An 18,411-nucleotide genomic window follows, 5' to 3' on the forward strand; every position below is an offset into this window, starting at 1 on the left:
GACTGGATTTTTCTGGTCTCTCTCTCTCTCTCTCTCTCTCTCTCTCTCTCTCTCTCTCTCTCTCTCTCTCTGTCTCTCTCTCTGGATGGCTGTCTGCCGGGGAAAGATACTGCTGACGTGCCCTTGGGCTTGGAAACCACAGACACTGTGCGTTTCATGTCGGATTGGAGATAAAAGGCCGGAGGAGGAAGAAGAGGATTTAAAGCTGCCACAGAGAAGCAAGACACTTCTGAGGACTAGACTGGGACTCACACATACTGAATACCAATGCTGGGATGCATGTTAGTCTTTAGTTCCTTCTGGAGTTATCACAAGATGTGATGGGCAACACATTTGTAATCTGCTGTCACAGTAGTGAATTTGTCCATTCATCTAATATGACTCATCCTGTTCAGGTGAACTGCAGCCTATCCCAGCATGCAGTGGGGGAGAGACAGGCTAAACCCTATAGTGCTCTAGTCAGGCACAGTGCTAAGATATACATACACTTAGAGGAAAGCTAAACTGTTTCCAAATTCAGAGACTGGGTTCTCCAAAGATGTGGGCCACGAAGGACCCGAAAGCCAAGCTGAGACGGTCTATTGAAATGACACAAGAGACCACAGGGACTTATAAAACACTCAAACATTTCAAAGTGGATGCTCCTAATCATCTGGAAACGTGGGATGGATTACAGTATACTTCACTCAAATAAATGCCAACTGGAAATTGTGAACCTAAAGGCCCTGAGAACATGTTCAGTCAGTCAGTCTTAATGTGGTGATATCCTACACAAAGACACCATCTTCTACCACAGCTGGAATAGAAACTGAATCTAACAGTGAATTAGATGCAGAATTTAAGCTGTCGCTGTCAACAATGACATGAATGTTGAAATCACCCACAATAATGACTTTATCTGTACTAAGAACTAACTTAGGTAACAAGACTGAGAATTCAGATAAAAATTCTCTACTTTCAAATGAGTCACATCTAAGTTTAGGTCACTGGTTGATTAACAAGCTGGAGTGGAAAATCTCTGAGACCCGCTCTTTCTCAGCCTGTACTTTGAGGAATATGAGAATTAATAAGAAGAGGAGGTGTTTGTCTTGCTGCAACCAGGATTCAGAAATACAGAATGAATCAATGTGACGACCAGTTATCATTTCATTGAACAGGAATTTAGATGAGAACCATCTGATATTTAACAGTCCACATTTGTCATGTTGTCCTGTTTTTCGGTTCTGTTATAGTAGTTATATTAATTTTTATTAGGTTTTTATGAATAGCTCCTCTTCTGTTTACTTTTGATTGAATGGATTTAAGTGGTCAGGGTTAGACACGGTCTCTGTGAGGTTTTGGATGAGTACCTGTTCTAATGGAAGAGCAGAGAAGCGTGCAGGACTGCAACTTTGCCTCCTGGTCTCAGCCCTGGGATGTCACACCTTTGGCTTTCTAATAGACAACATCAGATTTCTAGAGATGAGAGCCACGCCATTTAAAGTGGAATGAACGGTCTTCCAATTATTTATGTAACCCTTGTTGTTTTGCTGGACACTACCTTGACAGCCAGCAGTTGAATCTCTAGAACTGAAGAAGCTTCTCGGATGAGAGATGAAATGTCTTCAAGCTTGAAATAAAACCAGTTGCCTTCAGTCAACCCCTAGGATACCCTGGGATACACTAGAGTGAAATGAAAGCACAGTTTTTTTCCTCCAGATAATTTTTCTTTTGAAACAAAAAACAAAAAAAAAAACAAAAAAAACAAAACACTTACACATTCAAAAAGAAATTTATGGCCACAAGATATATGTTTGTTTAGTTAATTCTTTGTGAATTCCACATGCTACATGTGGTTAATGTGTACAGACAGAAACGATCAAGTTTTTTTGTTCATGAGGCCAGCACAGACCATGACTCACCAGACAAGAATGAACCGTTAGTTGTTTATCATCAGAGTCATGACAGACTTCTGCTGCTGATGTCGATCAGTCTAAGACAGGCGTGTCCAAACTGTTCCACAAAGGGCCGTGTGGCTGCAGGGTTTTGTTCCAACCAAGCACCAGCACACCAGACTTGACTCATTTAATCATCTGATCTCAGTCTTCAACAGTTGATTGGTCAAACTGTGTGCTCTTCATTGGTTGGAACAAAAACCTGGGCCACACGGCCCTTTGTGGAAAAGTTTGGACACCCCTGGTCTAAGACAACTTCATTCAGAGAAGAAGACCTACATGGTCTTCTTCTCTGAATGAAGCTCCATGCTTGAGCTACATGCTCAAAATGCCACGTCTCATGGTGGATGTCTCATTAAACTGCACCTAAGGGAGATACAGTGTGTGGACTTCATTTGCCTTTTTTTCACATTGTTTCATTGTTCCAGCGCCTGTTCAGTGTTAGATTAGGATGTAGGATCTTGGGATGGTGTAGGTACTTCAGACTACTTCTGCTTTATATACTGCATATCTGGCTGATTGTCTGTTGTAATCTGTCAGGACTGTGCTGAACTTGACACACTGACTGAATTGTAAAACTGACTGAACAGAGTGTAAGCCACCTGAAATTGATGATGGTCCACAGGCAGATCCAAATATTCCTGGGTCCTTTCAGCATCAAAATGATATACAGTGTACATGGAGTGCCTGTGCTCCGTGTGATGGTGAAATGCGCTAATCCCTGACTTGATTCCAAACTTGTTTTTTTTGGCCCAACAACTTTACTCTTCTGGTTCATTCTCACAGCTGTTACGGCATTGTTTTGTGTTACCCATCATCCACAGCAGGCAGCCGTTTTCAGAGAAAAAGCTCCGATAAAGCTACTGTACATTACCTGCTCAGCAGCTCAAACAGCAGACAGACATAGTCAGAGAGAAGCTGCTAAACACAGTGGAGCATTTAGCAGCTAAAGCGTCAGATATTTCCCTCAGGAGTTGGTAGAGACCAAAAATAGATCTAAAACAGAGGGAATACTGATCATGTTCTTCTAATGTGGTAGACATGTCACTGTTGTGTTTACAACTTGTTCTGCTGCACCCAAATGTAAAAAAAAAAAAAAAAAAAAATCAATTTATGTTGTTTTAATATTTCATTGATCATTTTGAAGCCCAATGCAGACACCTTTTAAGGTATGATTTGGAAAAGAGTGAAGTCATCCCTTTGGGCTTTCACCCACTTCTGAGTCTGGACCAATGAGTGCTTGTGTGATGGTGTGTCACTGATTGGTGTTCTTTTGTCTTTTGTTATCTGCAAAAGATTAGAAAAATACTGTTTTCTCATAATGAAAAGATAAAAACATGCAAAAACGTTTTAATTTGTAATCCAAATTACACATGTACAAGGATTCAGGATATTAGCATGTCATTTTTCGAGACCACAGCCAAAAGAACGACAAGAGAAAAAAAATACAATCTGTACATATTTCAGTTTACAGTGAGTATCCAGTTGGAGAGTACCAGAGAACACTAAGGCAAATCATCAGCAGACAGAAAAAACATTGCCTTTTTTGTATTTAATCCACCACAGCAGTATCAAGAAGTATCTTTGCTACAAAACAAGGACTGATGACTCCCTTTATTAGCAGTCAGCTGCATAAATTACATTGTGATAAAAGCAAAACAAAAAAGAGAAGGTATCTATCTAAAGTCTAGCATTACTGTACATGTCTTCTCATTAGCTTTGGAAAAACCAAACTGGCAAAAATACACAGCTCTTCTGTACAACTCTGGGCTTGATTCATTAATAGACCCACAACAGCACTGTCAAAGGCTGCGACTCAACAGGAGAGAATGCTCTTCTGTTTTTTATTTTTTTAAGGTACAGGGTACAGGAAACTCAAAATCATAAGCTTCAATTCAAGTGAATGGAAAACTGGTCTCAGACTCTTGGACCCCACTGTTTACTGTACTGTAACCAAGATATTTATGTATTCACAACAGCTGATGTTCTCAATGAACAGAGAAAAGCGTCAAGTTGCAAGTTGTTTGTCACCTTAATGTTGCTAGGCTACTGACTTCCTTCAAGTCCTTTTAATGTGTATGTATGAATGTATTTATCTTTTTGGCAGAAAAAGACCATTGCCTGATTCATAACCTGCCGATGAATTACTGCCAACACAGAATGTCATAATGAGAAGCTGAGACAGACAGATAAAGAGAGCGAAGAATTAGCCGCACACGAACACATATTTAAACAACTTCCACATGGGATTTATATTAATTGCAAGATTTCATGTTTATCTTTTAGAAGAGAAAGGGTGAAACTAATAGTATTTTTTTTATTAGGCAAATCTATCCCAGTGGGACATGTTTGATTTTGACTGAAGTGTTTCTTAGCTTAAAAGAGCTTTTCCAAAATCCGGTTCAGGAAAAGGGGGAGCCAGAATCCAGAACCCATTTGGTGGACATGTACTGCTAAACCATGTTGGCCTTGTTCTAGTTATTTGACATTTTGTGTAACTTCACTTACAAATGCTTCTTACAGTCCATCGCATTTAGACCTACAGAAAAGTCTGAGACCACTTTCCCATTCACTTGAACTTCTACACAAAGTGTCCTCTACCTTTTATTATTTTCTTTTGTTTGAGTGGAACTTTGCCTTTAGATTTATCCTGCGGGAACCATGAATATACATGTAAAGCCTCATGAAAAAAAAAAAAACAGGTGGTTCAAATAAAAAAAAAAAGCAACAAAGAAATGCTGCAATTTATGCAACTGTTCACTGCGATAAGCAAAATCAGTGAAGTTGTATTAACTTAATTCCTGTATTAGAAAGATGTATTAGCAGAGCTACAGATGCTGCACTTCCAGACATTACGAAGGAAAAGTGTTAGACTAGTCATTTAGTGCAACAGCCCTGAATATTATCAGAAACACAGTCACTTTATATTCTGTTCACGACCTGGTCATCGAACATATTTATCTGTAAATACAAACTCCATCTACGATGCATCTGCTGAACCTACACCAGAGACACATTCACTCCTGCTATTTCTGTCATATTTGTTACACATTTCATTTGCTTCATGATGGAAGTTTGTCATTTCACAGACCTCACTGTTGCTCCGTAAACCAACCAAAGTGCTTTGAATGTTTTTAGATTCAACTTTCTTTGCTGGTGGCCTCGTTTCTTTGTTGTTGTTTTCTTTCATCTGCACAAATTGTCTGGAAATGAGATTCTATCACTGTGTTTTTCACCACTTCTCTTCTGTATTCTGTCATCCTGCAAATAAGCTAAACTACATCCCAGATTTAAAATTCCCATTTTTGAAAGCACCGCAAGGACACGGCCAAGGCAATATTTAAACATTTTCTTTACTTGTAAAAACCTCAGAGGTTCAGAAACAAAAAGTTATTTAAATTCACTGTGGCACTAACTGTCCTCAGCTGTCTGAGAGTGTTTTGAATGGCTGCTAGGGTAGGCAGCCATTCTTTCCAGCTATTCAGTCAAGGCTCTGGCATGATATGATGCTGAACGATCAGTGTTTGCAGAGGAGAATGAGTGTGGGAGAGCAGAGAGGAAATGGAATCTTTCTGGTGTCTGAGCCTGGCCTATGCATTAGGCACAGAAAGCCACATGAGAGGTGCATCTGTAGGATTGCAGAGAAAAGGCTTTCCACTGCATCATAAATGGAATGAAAACAATGGTGATTAAGCTGCTGGCCAGAGGAGAATGTCACTTTAGGCATCAGTAAAGTGTTTTGGGGTGTGTGTGTGTGTGTGTTACTCATTGGAAGACTAAACTTGGTCACTTCAAATCTAAATCTGTATACTTGGTTCCACTTTAAGACTAATGATGTACACATCATCAAATTGATTCTGACTGAATCAGATGAAAAAAAAACACCTTTAAAATCCTGTAACACCCAGAGCTGTAGAGTAAAGCTGTGTTTTTGTTGGTAGGCTCATCCAAGGCATCTCACAATAGGCTTTGCCCTTTTAGACCATCCAGTGTGTCTCTGTAGGAAATTCGCACAATCTCGCACACACTCGAACAAGTAACGCGCACGCACACACATGCACTCATTATCATGGCGAAGCGCTCCTCCGGTTGCCGGCTGCAAAACATGGGGGAACTTTAAAGCGACGTACAGAAGAAGAAGAGACTGAACACAATCAAAAGAATGTACAAAAGGCACATTTGACCCCAGTGCTCCTGTACTGCGAGATTCAAGTGTAAATGAGCGTCTGTAACCATGGCTGTCGTAGCTCTTAACCATCGCAGAGATAACGTCCCCTCTGAGTGCACTGTTCTGGCGGCTCACATTAGTTAGCTCAGGGGCTAATGCTCAGATGATAATGTCCATTAGCCTAAATGCTCCCCACTACCACGCTTTGCGAGGCCAGGAGTCTGCATGGTCCCTGTTGTCATCAACTGTCCTCAAGAGGCAGCAAGACTCTTTAAAAGATGTCCCTTGGTAATACAGAAGTGCCGATCCAAAAACCCCCATGTTTACCCCATATTCTCTTTCCTTAACCCCACCAACAACTAATCCTTGGAGCAAGGGCAGGGTGGGGAGGGTGGCTGTCATTGTTGGCGGGGGTTGAGGATGCTAATCATCACCTCCGCCGTACAGGTCGGCCAGTTTGCGGAAGCGTGGCCCCCAGTCGCCGAGGTAGTCGTAGTCCTGGTCTCCGGAGCTCGAGGAGGAGTGCAGGGAACTGAGGGAGCCAGCGGTGGAGCCACTCCCCTCATAGTCGAACACCAGCAGGGAGTCGTACGGGGGAGCAGTGGGGTCGTTGTCTGCTGCCTTCAGGCCCTGGAAATAAAAATAAAAATAAAAATAAAAATAAAAGGTGAGTTTTTGAGGTCCAGGATCAACTGTCTAGACTTCCAGAGTGTGGAGGAGTGTACATTCATTTTAAATAAGAATTGGTGTTATTTAATTAACCTTGTTTAAGATTTAAGATGTTTAAGATTTTTCAGGATTTTCACCATGATCCTGCATCACATTCATACATTATGACGGATTTGCCATGACAGACCCAGTGCAGCAACATATCATTGGTAATTACACACCAGTGGATCCACTGTGGGTTCCGTTTATTGCTGGACAGCAGCTTATCAGTGGTCTTTGAAGAAGGGAGTAACATTACCAATAAAACCTTTATGCAGACAAAGCCAGTGTTTGATGTGGGATTCAGGACATGCATGCTGATACCAGACCCATGCCACAGGTTCATCCCGAGTTCACCTCTCACACACACACGCACGCACGCCCGCGCGCGCACACAGACACACACACACACACACACACACACACACACACACACACACACACACATACATGTTTCCACACATCACTTCTAAACCCCATAACACTGTATGAAATATTTGCTGTCAGCTTTCTGTTCATTAAAACTGGACGCCGCCATGTTTGCGCCGGAGATTTACACTTGACAGTGCAACAACCCACACACTCCAAAGCATCTCTGAGACTGAAAAAAATAGGTTGAGGGAGCCACAAGACACTGACTATATCTAATGCAGGATTATAGTAATCCTATAATATTTCTGTAGTGACTGTATAGTAAATGTAAGGGTATTATAGAAATCTGTGTTCATGCAGCGTAAGACCCATGTAAAAATCCCTGAAACCACATCCAACGACCCTCGTTGACCTGTTCATTCCACATCAAAGGAGCAGAGTTCCCTGACTCGTCAGATGTCAACCTCCTAATCACATGCTGGCCTGTCTAATCTGTACATTACCCCCACCCATCCCCTTTACTTCAGCCCACAAAGAACAGGAACAAGAGTGTGTGTGTGCGTGTGTGGAGGGGTTGAGATGGACAGTACGGAGTGCTGAGAGAGGAAGAGGGAAGGAGGGATTATGGAGGAGTGTACAAGAGAGGGGGATTTGGGTCAGGTTGGACAGATGCTGCCTCTATCTCTAGGAGGAGATTCAGCAGATTACCCAACGTAGCTTGAACTTAAACCCACCACCCCCCTCTCCAACACACACACGTTTTTACGAACTCACTCCAAGAACCTCTACGCTGGTAGAACGAAGGCTCCATCTAAAATTAACATCTACGACACTTTGCCCAAACTAACAGTCCAACATTTTTTTTTTTTTTTTGCTCAGAGCAGTTGAAATGTAAGCAAAGTAAATCTGATAAGCCGCGGACATGTTTTGTGGGCCACGTCTGTCGTCTGACTGAAGGCACACTCCTGCCACTCTGACGCTGAATGGGAGGAGAGAATTAACGCAGAGAGGGAGAAGGGAGAGGCAGGGCAAGAAGCGCTGGCTTGTCATGTCTGCCGGATTAAGCTGTCTAGATCAGCTTGCCATGTCTGACAGCTCCTGCTCATTATTCCTAGCTGTGCTTGGCAGATGTCTTTATGCAGCCTGACCAAAAAGACACATACTAACACACACTCGCAAACAATATGGAAGCACAGAGAATGACAGGCGTTGACGACGATGATTCTTGGCGGCCCGAGACGCGTGCCACGCCCCTGAGATGTGATGTCACTTATCAGCACCGTTGAAGGCAGAGTTCAGACTCTTCATGAGGCCTATCTGATTTAACCAGGAGAGTCGTGCTAATCCATCTGAGAGGATGTGATGCTTTCAGAAAGGTTTGAAGGTAAACAGACACTGATGGCACTGATGAAAACAAACAACAGTATGTTCACATCCTCATTACCAGACTTTTACACATATAATGCACAACACAACAGTCAGTGTAGTCTGTTTTGTACAGTAAACTTCCCAAACAGACAGCCCAGCAGTCATACCCACATTGTGCAGTGGCTGGAGGTATGAAAACATTTTATTTTTCAGCGTCAGTGTCTTGTACCGCCGTGCCCGGCTCTCCCTTCTACACAGGCGTCAATCCAGCCCTGTGACTACCTCCACTGCTGCCTTATTGCCAGATCAACGGTACGCCTCCCAGATTCCGTGTTATTACAGCAAGGAGGAATAAAGGTGCAACATTCTCGCCACAAATACACTGCTCAGAAAAGGCTGTGATCTGACAGCATGTCTTTAAGACCTTGGGCCTCCATTACCGTACAGCTGTTGCGTATGCACAGATCACTTGTACGGAAAGTCTGCGCCAAGTGTACAAACATTTCTGAGATCCACTTTATGATGAACCTTCAAACCTGCAGTGTCATTTGTGCTTGTGCTACTGAGCCATAACTGTAAAAGCCAACTCAATTCTCAAATCAGATTTTATTCAATAGCTGTCCGACCATCATACTCCCCACCACTGCGGTGCAAAGGAGGGGGCTGGACTGGGTGATTCTCAGCGCAGCTGCTGAAATGCTGTGATGAAGCCAGGATGTGGCAGGTGGCAGGATTCAGGAAAGGTCTGGCTCACCTTTCCCCTGATATTAAGCGTGAATATACTGAGTCCTTTTCACCTCGTCCACATCAACATTATATTTGATTGTGATCTATAACTGAAAATTACACACTTTTACAACGTATATATTATAACTTACATTGATTGCCAACAAATATGAGGTTCTGTGAATCTATACACGCTATATATTGTAACGAGAAATGGAAGTGACCGAGTTCCCAAACCCCAAACCTTTAAAGAGCTGTGGATGGCCTGCAGCCAGTCTGTGGGATTAACTAAACTCAATGGATTTACCTCCAATTAGGTATCCAGGCTGTGGCCACATCTGAGGCTAGCTAATCCTGACCATTAGCAAAGCTCATTAAGAATTACACAGACACTGTACTCTCCGTGTTGGTCCTCCTGTCACTCTCTCTACAGTGCTACAGTGGGTCTGTTTCTTAAACAAACTGAAGTTGGCTGGTAGTAAAGCATCCCCCTGCCAACCACTCATCATCACATATCACTGATACATATTTGTTCTTTTGTTCCAGAGGAAGAGATAGCTGAACCTAGAATGGAATACAATGTCAACCTGCATAATTTTTGGGATGATTGTGTCGTATGTTTAAATATAGGTGTTATTGCTGTTCATACAGCTACGAGCAGCAGCTGTTAAAACTGTTTGAACTTCAATAATCCTAAATCCTGTAAGATGATGAGGTAAACTGCACACATCCATCCTGACCAAGTCTTTGATGCTTTATTCCAAAGGATAGAAAAGGGTTGACAGAAGCAAAAGATCTTGCTTTTCCTGGACACAGTGTTTGCTTGCTCTTTGAGCAGACAGTTTATATTTCACTCGGGTTGCTAAGCAGTGCGCGTGCCCAGACACCAGAACTGAATCTGGGCAAAGAAATCGAATCTCAGTGCTCACGCTTGCAGGTTTAGACCGGCAAGAAGCGCAGCACAGAGCCTGCGTGTTCCCGTACCTCATGGATGAAATCTCCTATGTCTCCTGGGTGGGGGGCAGCGGAGCGGAGAGGGTACTGGTGGTCATGGTGGAGGGGCCTTTCGTCCAGACGTCTGATCCCAACTTTGACGCACTCTGGCTCCAGGGCATCAGGCTGCTGCAGCTGACTCAGATCGTAGTCCTGGACACACACAAGCACACAAAGCAACAAAGTCAGAATGCTGTTATTACTGTAAGTCGAATCAGTTTTATCTATGTAACTGAAAATGATGTGCCCATGATGTCTTCAGGACTGGGCATAAATAATCAGGAGGCTTGCAGGAGGCTTGCAAGTATTAAACTGTGGATCCTTCTTGTTAGTGTTCGCCAGTGTGGTTTCCGGGACAGCTGGGCTGAAAAGCATCAGTGGTCATGACTGTGGAAAAATAAATGATTTGTGATGAATACTCCTTTATTAGTTGATGCATGCCAACAATGGGAATGCAGGTATTTGGCCATAAACCAAAGAACGGTGAAGAAAAGTGATGGTGCTGTATGAAAAGTCAGAGGATCACCACATTCAAGAGGATCCATCCTCTAGAAACCATGAAAGACTGCATTGAATCTTATGGGGTCTCTATCTAAGACTAGTTAAACTAAGCCAGTGATAAAAACTCACACTCAGACATCTGACCTGTAGAAGGAAAGAGAATGTTCTACCTCATTAACTATTCTGATGTGGTGCATTAACTCACACTTGTGAGTTTTTTTTTCCTGGTCTTCTTTATGCCCTACAGCAGTCAGCAATCTCTTAATGCAGCTTTAACCCTTTCCCAAAGCAGCACTTCCAGCCTTTATGTTATGCACAGTTTTTCCCTTTGCCTGAACTGGAGTGTGATTTGGCTGGGGGGAAGGGGGGGGGGGGGGGGGGGGGGGGGGCAGGAACTGACCTGTTTTTGCTGCAGTGAATAACATGACATGGGGAAGTAATGTCTGTATATTATGTCAATAATACATACAATAAAATGTGAAGGCTGTAACATGCAGTATGTACTGTAAATTCCGGACTATTGAGCGCACCTGAATATAAGCCACACCCACTAAATTTAAAAAAAAAAAAAAAAAAAAAAAAAGTCGAAAGCTGGTACAACGAAAGATTTTTTTAAACTTTTAATTAAATGCTTTTTTCCGAACAGTGCCTGTAACATGGCAGTCACACGGTTGGTTAAAAAAAAAAAAAATACCAGAAAAGTCATTGATGCTATGTTCCTCTCCTGTGCAGTAAAACCACTATAGTCGTCTTCTTCAGTGTCAGAATTGAACAGCCTCAGAATTACTTCGTCACACACTGTCTCGGTCTCTCTTTCATTGGTGCAGCTGTGGCGCAGCAAGTGCGGCTTTGGGCTTTGGACCGGTCTGAAATCGGAGGATCGAACCCACGACCTCCGCTTCACTAGGCAGCCCTGGGGCAGCGTCTCTAGTGTCTCTAGTGCATGTGCATGCTTGTGTATGTGTTTCTTTCACTTGGTGTGGGTAAAATGCAGAGGGTAATTTCCCAAGGAGGGATCGATAAAGTAATTAAAATTTAAAAAAAAAAAAATGTTTTCGTTAACTCATTGTTTAAACCGCAGGGTTCAAAGCGTGTGAAAAAAAGTAGCGGCTTATAGTCCGGAAGTTACGGTATATTTCTAACCATACATGTGGTTATTTTGTGGATCATATCATGTGTTGTCTATCAACATCAGTTCAACTATTAACACTTGTACTGGCAGAATATTTGCTGAATTACTGTTGGAAATTCATCCTAAATGAAAAAAAAAAAAAGAAAAGAGTCCTTGGCTTGGACTTTATTATGTGATGACAGGCAGGTTTGTTAGGGTTTGGTAATAATGTATTTTCGATAGTGCCAAGTGTCAGTGCTCATACCAAACCTGACTGATTAATAAAAGTGGCAGTCTTTACTAGGACCTGGAATAACACTTACAGTAAATGGATCTATCACTGCCTCTAAGGTCCATCTGTATTTAACAGTTGACGTAGTGAGAATTTCAACGACTCAGACGAAGCCCCTGAGCTCTGATGCAACGTCTACCATTTCTCCTGCATCATCCGTCCTCAGGGAGGAGTGAACCCGACTCTGATGCCATCTAATTAGCATCCACACGAAACATGGTCCGTCTTTCACCTCCTCTTACACAACATCAGCACAGTCGGTGGGCAGAGAGGAAGTGCGCGTCACGGCCTCTTGATCTGTCTGTGTTGAATGCTGGTGTCTGAGACACTGCATCAAACCATCCAGAAACCATTTCATACTTTTCTGGTCTCCAGGGAAATCGACTAAAGCAGCCTTTTCAGGACAATAACAGCATGCTGTGGACTGACCTTGGGCTTTGTTCACAATAATGGCCAACCAACAGAATACTTTTCACTGAAAAGCAGCTGAGAGCCCTGCAACAACCTGGCACAGAGAAAGGAAATGCTGTGTCCTTCATGTATTTCTATACTCACAAGGACCAGACAGACTGATCTCCTCTCAGTAAGGACCTTCTACCTGCTCTCATTTCTTTAAGGACTCTAAACTATACCAGCATTTCTGCATGTTTTGGCCGCATCACTGCCTGCTAGGGCTACTTATATTTTAGAGTAAGCTGTAGTTTTTTTTTAATGTTTGAATGACCTATCTGGAAGGTAGGACAATGGATTTCAAATATTTTAAACAAAATGGTTTGCTTTGGAAAATGACTGACTTTCATTTAAAGTGTACAGAGGTGTACGACATAAGCAAAACACTGTTGCGGTTCCACATAAAACTCCAATTTTGGTCAGCTATACAGAAGTAAACCTACTGCTTTTGGACTTTCACAGCTACACCACAATCTGGGGCACCTTTAATCACCATTCAGTGATGGAAAACAATGCCCTTGAGCAAAAACCTTATCCCCAACTGCTCCACTGGAGCGGCTCAGTGGCCAGCAGGTCCTACTGTGGCTGTACTGGGCTTGAATGTGTAAAGAGCCAGTTGACTCTCAGTGAAACTAGATAAATAACAGGTTAAAAGAAAGAGAAACAAACTTACAAACTACTTGATCCCTTTGCAGTAGGCTATATCTACTCTGACATATGTCATTGAAACTGTACAGATACTATCTAACAATGACATAAAGTCAAGAATGTCTGATTTGGCATTGTGATCCTGAATCTGCACTCAAAGCTGGTCTCTGTGTCGTTGTCAGAGATTACATCAAGCACAACTGGTTGCTTCCTGCATGTCAGAAGACATCTGCATCTAGTTTAAACCTTTTGCTGCCTGTGGACACCTTTTAAGTCTGTGCAGGTAAAGACAGCACGAGTATCATGACTGCCATCCTCTCCATCCACAGTGCTTGAGTCCTTAAATGTTAACGCTGGGTTAGTCTGGGCACAGGAAGAAGGAAGAGTGTGGTGACTTCAAACTTCAGAATATCAATCAGTTAAACCTAAACAGTACTGAAAGTTTGTAATACTTCCATTTTGATTGCTGGCTGCATTTAATCAAATCTGAGTAGGAAAGAGAAGGTCATAGCCTTCATCAGTGTTGGGCTCAGAGTGCAAGGTTGTGGCTATTTCCTGGAAACAATACATACAAGTACAGCCCACACTTAGTCCACAAAAAGAATTTGTACAAAAGATGTTCTTTTTTTTGGTTTCTTTGTTTCTTTTTTTTACCATTTGCACGTCCTGAACTGAAGTACCATGTGCTGTGGCAGACGAACTCCTCGCCTGTGGAGTCTAGTAAGCGTGTGTTTGTTGGTACATACACAGTGCATTTCCCTTCATTTTTACAGCTACTTTAATGAGCCACTGATGTTAAAAAAAAAAAAAAAAAAGTGAAACATGCTCCCAGTCTAGTTGGCTGGGTAAATGAGGGTTAAACATTTTCCCAGCAAAAGTGTGGAGCAGCTTATGTGCTTGGCACCAGCAGCAGAAGAGCTGAGTGGAGGGACACAGGAAATTGTTCTTCAGCAGAAAGCAATTAATCCTGTTTCGAGGTCCTCTTTTGTAGTACACTTAATCTTAGCTGGAGGACAGATGATTGAAAACTGTAGAGAAGAAGAGTGTGTGTCTGTGTGGCAACATCATGTGTCTTTTATGGTTTGTTTCTGAGAATGCATGTGCGTTTGGATGTGAGTCTGTGGGAGTGTGGGTGTGTTAGATTGTGTTATTGAAAGGAGGAGAGAGATGTTCAGTGCTGATAAACATACACTACTCACAATAAGTTAGGGATATTGTGAGAGACTCAGTGGATGTCATACATACAGTGTTTGTTTCACCTCAGAGGTTTTTGGGATAGGGAGGCAATTGTATTGGGGTGATAGACACACCTCATTTTGTGTTTTCCACGTAATGGTCTCACTGTGTACAGTGTCCCTTACATATTGGGGCCAATACCAAAAAATACTAAAGGACAACCCTTTTCAATGTGGCATCAATTTCAATATTCTGTGGGTATAAAAAGATGGTATTGTCAGTAAGTCATTCCAAGTTCATCATTCAACCAGCCATGTACACACAACGTCACTTAATGGACGAGCAGCGCCACCCGGTCATAGTGCGCCTTCGGGTCGGTGGCAGGCAGTCAGATGTTGCTCGTGAACTTGGTGTGTCTAAAAGTGTCATCAGCAGACTTGCATCAAGACACAGAACTACTGGCAGAGTTCGTAACAGACCCAGGAGTGGAGCCCCACGAGTGACAGACCGCAACGATGACCAGTACCTAAGGGCCTATGCACTCAGACATTGTTATGCAACTGCCACACAGCTGCAGGCCCGTTTACGAGATGTGAGGGGTACTGGGGTTTCCAGACAAACCATTCGCAACTGACTCCACTACTTTGGCTTGAATACCAGACAACTGTTGCTGACACCGCCGTGAACATTTGCAGTGGGCACAAGACCATGTGACCTGGACAATGCAGCAGTGGTCTACCGTCCTGTTCATTGATGAGTGTCGGGTCACCTTGCACGGAAATGATGGTCGTCAGCATAGCTGGAGAAAGCGAGGTGAGCGATACGCCGAGGTCAACATGGTCCCCAGGGTTCGCTTTGGTGGAGGAGGTGCAACAGTCTGGGCAGGCATCACCTGGTCCTCAGTCAGCGCACAACAGATTTGGTTATTGTAGATGACTCAGTCACTGCACGTTCTTACCTCAGAGACATCATGGAACCCATCATCATCCCCCAATTTCGCCAGCACACTACCAACTTTCTGTTCATGGATGATAATGCTCCACCACATCGTGCCAGAATTGTCACAGCTCGACTTCAGGAAGTCGGAGAGCCTCATTTGGTATGGCCAGCAATGTCCCCTGACCTGAACCCCATAGAGCACATCTGGGACCAGCTGAAGCAGAGACTGGATGGTCGTACCCCACCCCCACATGACCTGGCAGAACTGCGTGTAGCACTTGTGGAAGAGTGGAACGCATTGCCTCAGAATCATGAGGCTAGTGAGGAGAATGAGACGTCGATGTTGTTATTTCGGGTTTTTTTTGTTTTTTTTTTCTATTAGTGTGTGAGTGTGTTTGTGCATGTATACCTGGTCCTCCTCTCCACCTCCCTCCTCGTCGTATTTGAGGATGTTGTCTCGGACATCGTCCTCTGGGTCAATGAGGAGCTGCTTGGCCTGACGCTCTTTGTCCCTCCTCTTCATCCACATCACAAACAGCAGCACCAACACTGCAGGATAAGTGTGACAAAAGATGATAAGGACATAATTTAATATGTGGGACAAATCGAGTCTCCAGTAAACATTAGTGAGCCTCCACAGTGGGTTTCAGGAACCACCCATTGGTGCATGAGAGGCTTCCAGGGGGGTCTGTGAAAGAGCAAGTCCAACAGTCTAAGGCTCTGTTAGAAACCCCACAGGATTTCAGAACTGAAAAGAAAGAACACTGTTACTGACAGCCTGTTCTTGGAGCCTTGGTACGACAGTAGAAAATACAAAGTGTGACATCAGGATGGCACTAACTACAGAACATCCCACAGAATCATCTAGTTCAACATGGTTCTTCCTCTGGGGAGCTTCAATGTCCTTGGCAAGTATCTTAGAATTGACCCTTTTATGATATGCAATACTTGTGTGACAGTTATGTTAGTCATCAAGCATCCACAGCTGAACATTTAGCCCAGTAGAGGTACAAGAAGGAAACGTCTGCATGTAAAGTGTCAGGTCTGATGCCAGGAGCACAGGAAGAAGGAGCCAAATACAGTGGAATCCAAAGTCCAAACACTAGAAAACCAAATGCAAATGTAGGAACAGGTGACACAAAAAAGTGGTGGGGAAAAAAAAACACAAAGGCAGGATATTAAAATTAAAATAGATGGACACACAAAAGAAGAAGATTCTCAAATCTGAATACAACAGGAAATGACAAAACAAGAAGGGATGTAACATAAAGGCCATAATGGACAGTGATCTGATCATTAGATTCTGAGATAATATATAAGAGGAAATTTTGGACAAAGTACAAAAGCAGTGGAAAGGTCGGGGCTCTACAATTACCAGCAGTAACTTTGATGGCAATGTGGCCTGAACCCGCCGACTTATCTGTCTGAATGTGAACTGGCACACCGCCAGCACTGCAAAACATGCAGAAGAATTTCATGTGATCAGCACAGACGACATAAAAATGACAGAGGCATCAAATTTTATAGCTTATTTCAAATTATATATATTGTGATAAGCGCGGGGGACTGAGACTGTCTTGTAGTAACCACATCTGGTTTGCATTAGTTGATATTTAGCATCCAGTTCCTCAGTACTGGGTCTTACATTGTAATAACCAACCTAGTTGCTCTTGTAATGGAGATTTCTGTCTAGTTAGCTAATTAACACTCTGGTAAAGTTAACCAAGCTAACTCTAACATGCGTCAGTCTGTGAAGTCTGGGCACCACTGGTCTAGAGAATTCCCATGATTAATTAGAGGGAATAAAAGAATGTTAAAGTAAAAAGAAAGAAAAAAACGTACATTTAAACTAATTTGTGTTATTTGTCTTTTTCTTGTGAACTACTCAAAATTCAAAATAAAACCATCTAAGAATGGAAAATCACACTTTGATGCAACTTGCTGCCAGCTCCTGTGCACACTGAGGCTATAAACTGGGACAAGGGATCATAGGTACGTGCCTATGAAAGGAATCACTGGTTTAGGTATGTGGATGACACCTGGGCTGACAATCCAAACACAGTAAGTGGAAGTCTTCACAGAGCACCTCAATGTGGTGGAAGGCAACATCGAGATCAGTCAGGAGGATGTCAGGAAACAGTTTGGCCTTCTTGCACTGTGCGCTGCACACTGAAGATGACAGAGGCTTCAACATCAAACTGTATATGGAAAACCCACACTCACAGATCAATATTTACCCTATGATTCTCTCCTCCCACTGAAGCACAAGCTGGGGGTTTTGAAAACCCCAAGCCATCGGGGCCCTGAAAGTGCCCACAAGAACAGATGAGAAGGAGCAGAAACACACCAGGGAGGCACTTAAAATGTGTGGTTACCCAAACTGGACCTTCGTTAAAACCACAAAAAGGTGTACAGCAGGTAGAGAGGGAAAGGACAACAAAGGAACAACTCCGTTACAGCTTATATTGCAGGAGTATGAAAAACTCTGAAACCCCCACATCCCTGTGCACTTCAAGCTCAGTGAACCTCTGAGGCTGAAGCTTGTCCACCCTGAGGCAGGACACCCAGAGTGATGCATTGTTCGCAGCTTAATGCAGTGGGGAATGAACAGACCTCTGCACTGGGGGACCACTTCATAAGTGCATGGCAACAACACAGGAGAGCCAGCTCCACGGGTCAGGACTCAGCAGTCCACCTACACCTGAAGGACAAGGGGAAACTCATTTGAGGACAGCAATGTTCACATTTTGGCCAAAGAAGACAGATGGTCTGAATGAGGAGTGACAGAATCCATCTATGTCAAACTTGAAACAGAGAGAGGGACAGGGTACGTGGTCTACAACACCACTTACAATGCAGTCTTCAGATCCCTTCCCAGTTTGCTTAACATCGATTCACACTATGACTCATGTGACCCTTACAACTCACATGATGACAGGGCAGGCCAATGTCTCACATGCGACCTCGAATTTCAAGGTGTTAAGGATCCCACAAGAGGTTACATACCTGAGTCTACCCACCAGTC

The 18,411-nt window shown here is 43.1% G+C and overlaps 1 protein-coding gene across 1 annotated transcript in view; it reads right to left on the reverse strand.

Annotated features, from left to right (window-relative positions):
* Positions 1-3,293: 3,293 nt before the first annotated feature.
* The window catches only part of LOC121183584 (cadherin-2-like), an 87,126-nt gene continuing 72,008 nt past the window's right edge, over positions 3,294-18,411 (reverse strand). Inside the window, exons 14-16 of the mRNA XM_041040728.1 lie at positions 15,796-15,935; positions 10,261-10,422; positions 3,294-6,732 (exon numbers count right to left, since the gene is read on the reverse strand). Coding sequence (XP_040896662.1) covers positions 6,526-6,732; positions 10,261-10,422; positions 15,796-15,935 — 509 coding nt within the window. The 3' untranslated portion in view covers positions 3,294-6,525. The remainder of the gene's footprint in view (positions 6,733-10,260; positions 10,423-15,795; positions 15,936-18,411) is intronic.

Source organism: Toxotes jaculatrix, chromosome 6, assembly GCF_017976425.1.
Source record: "Toxotes jaculatrix isolate fToxJac2 chromosome 6, fToxJac2.pri, whole genome shotgun sequence".
In the NCBI taxonomy this organism is placed as follows: Eukaryota; Metazoa; Chordata; class Actinopteri; family Toxotidae; genus Toxotes; species Toxotes jaculatrix.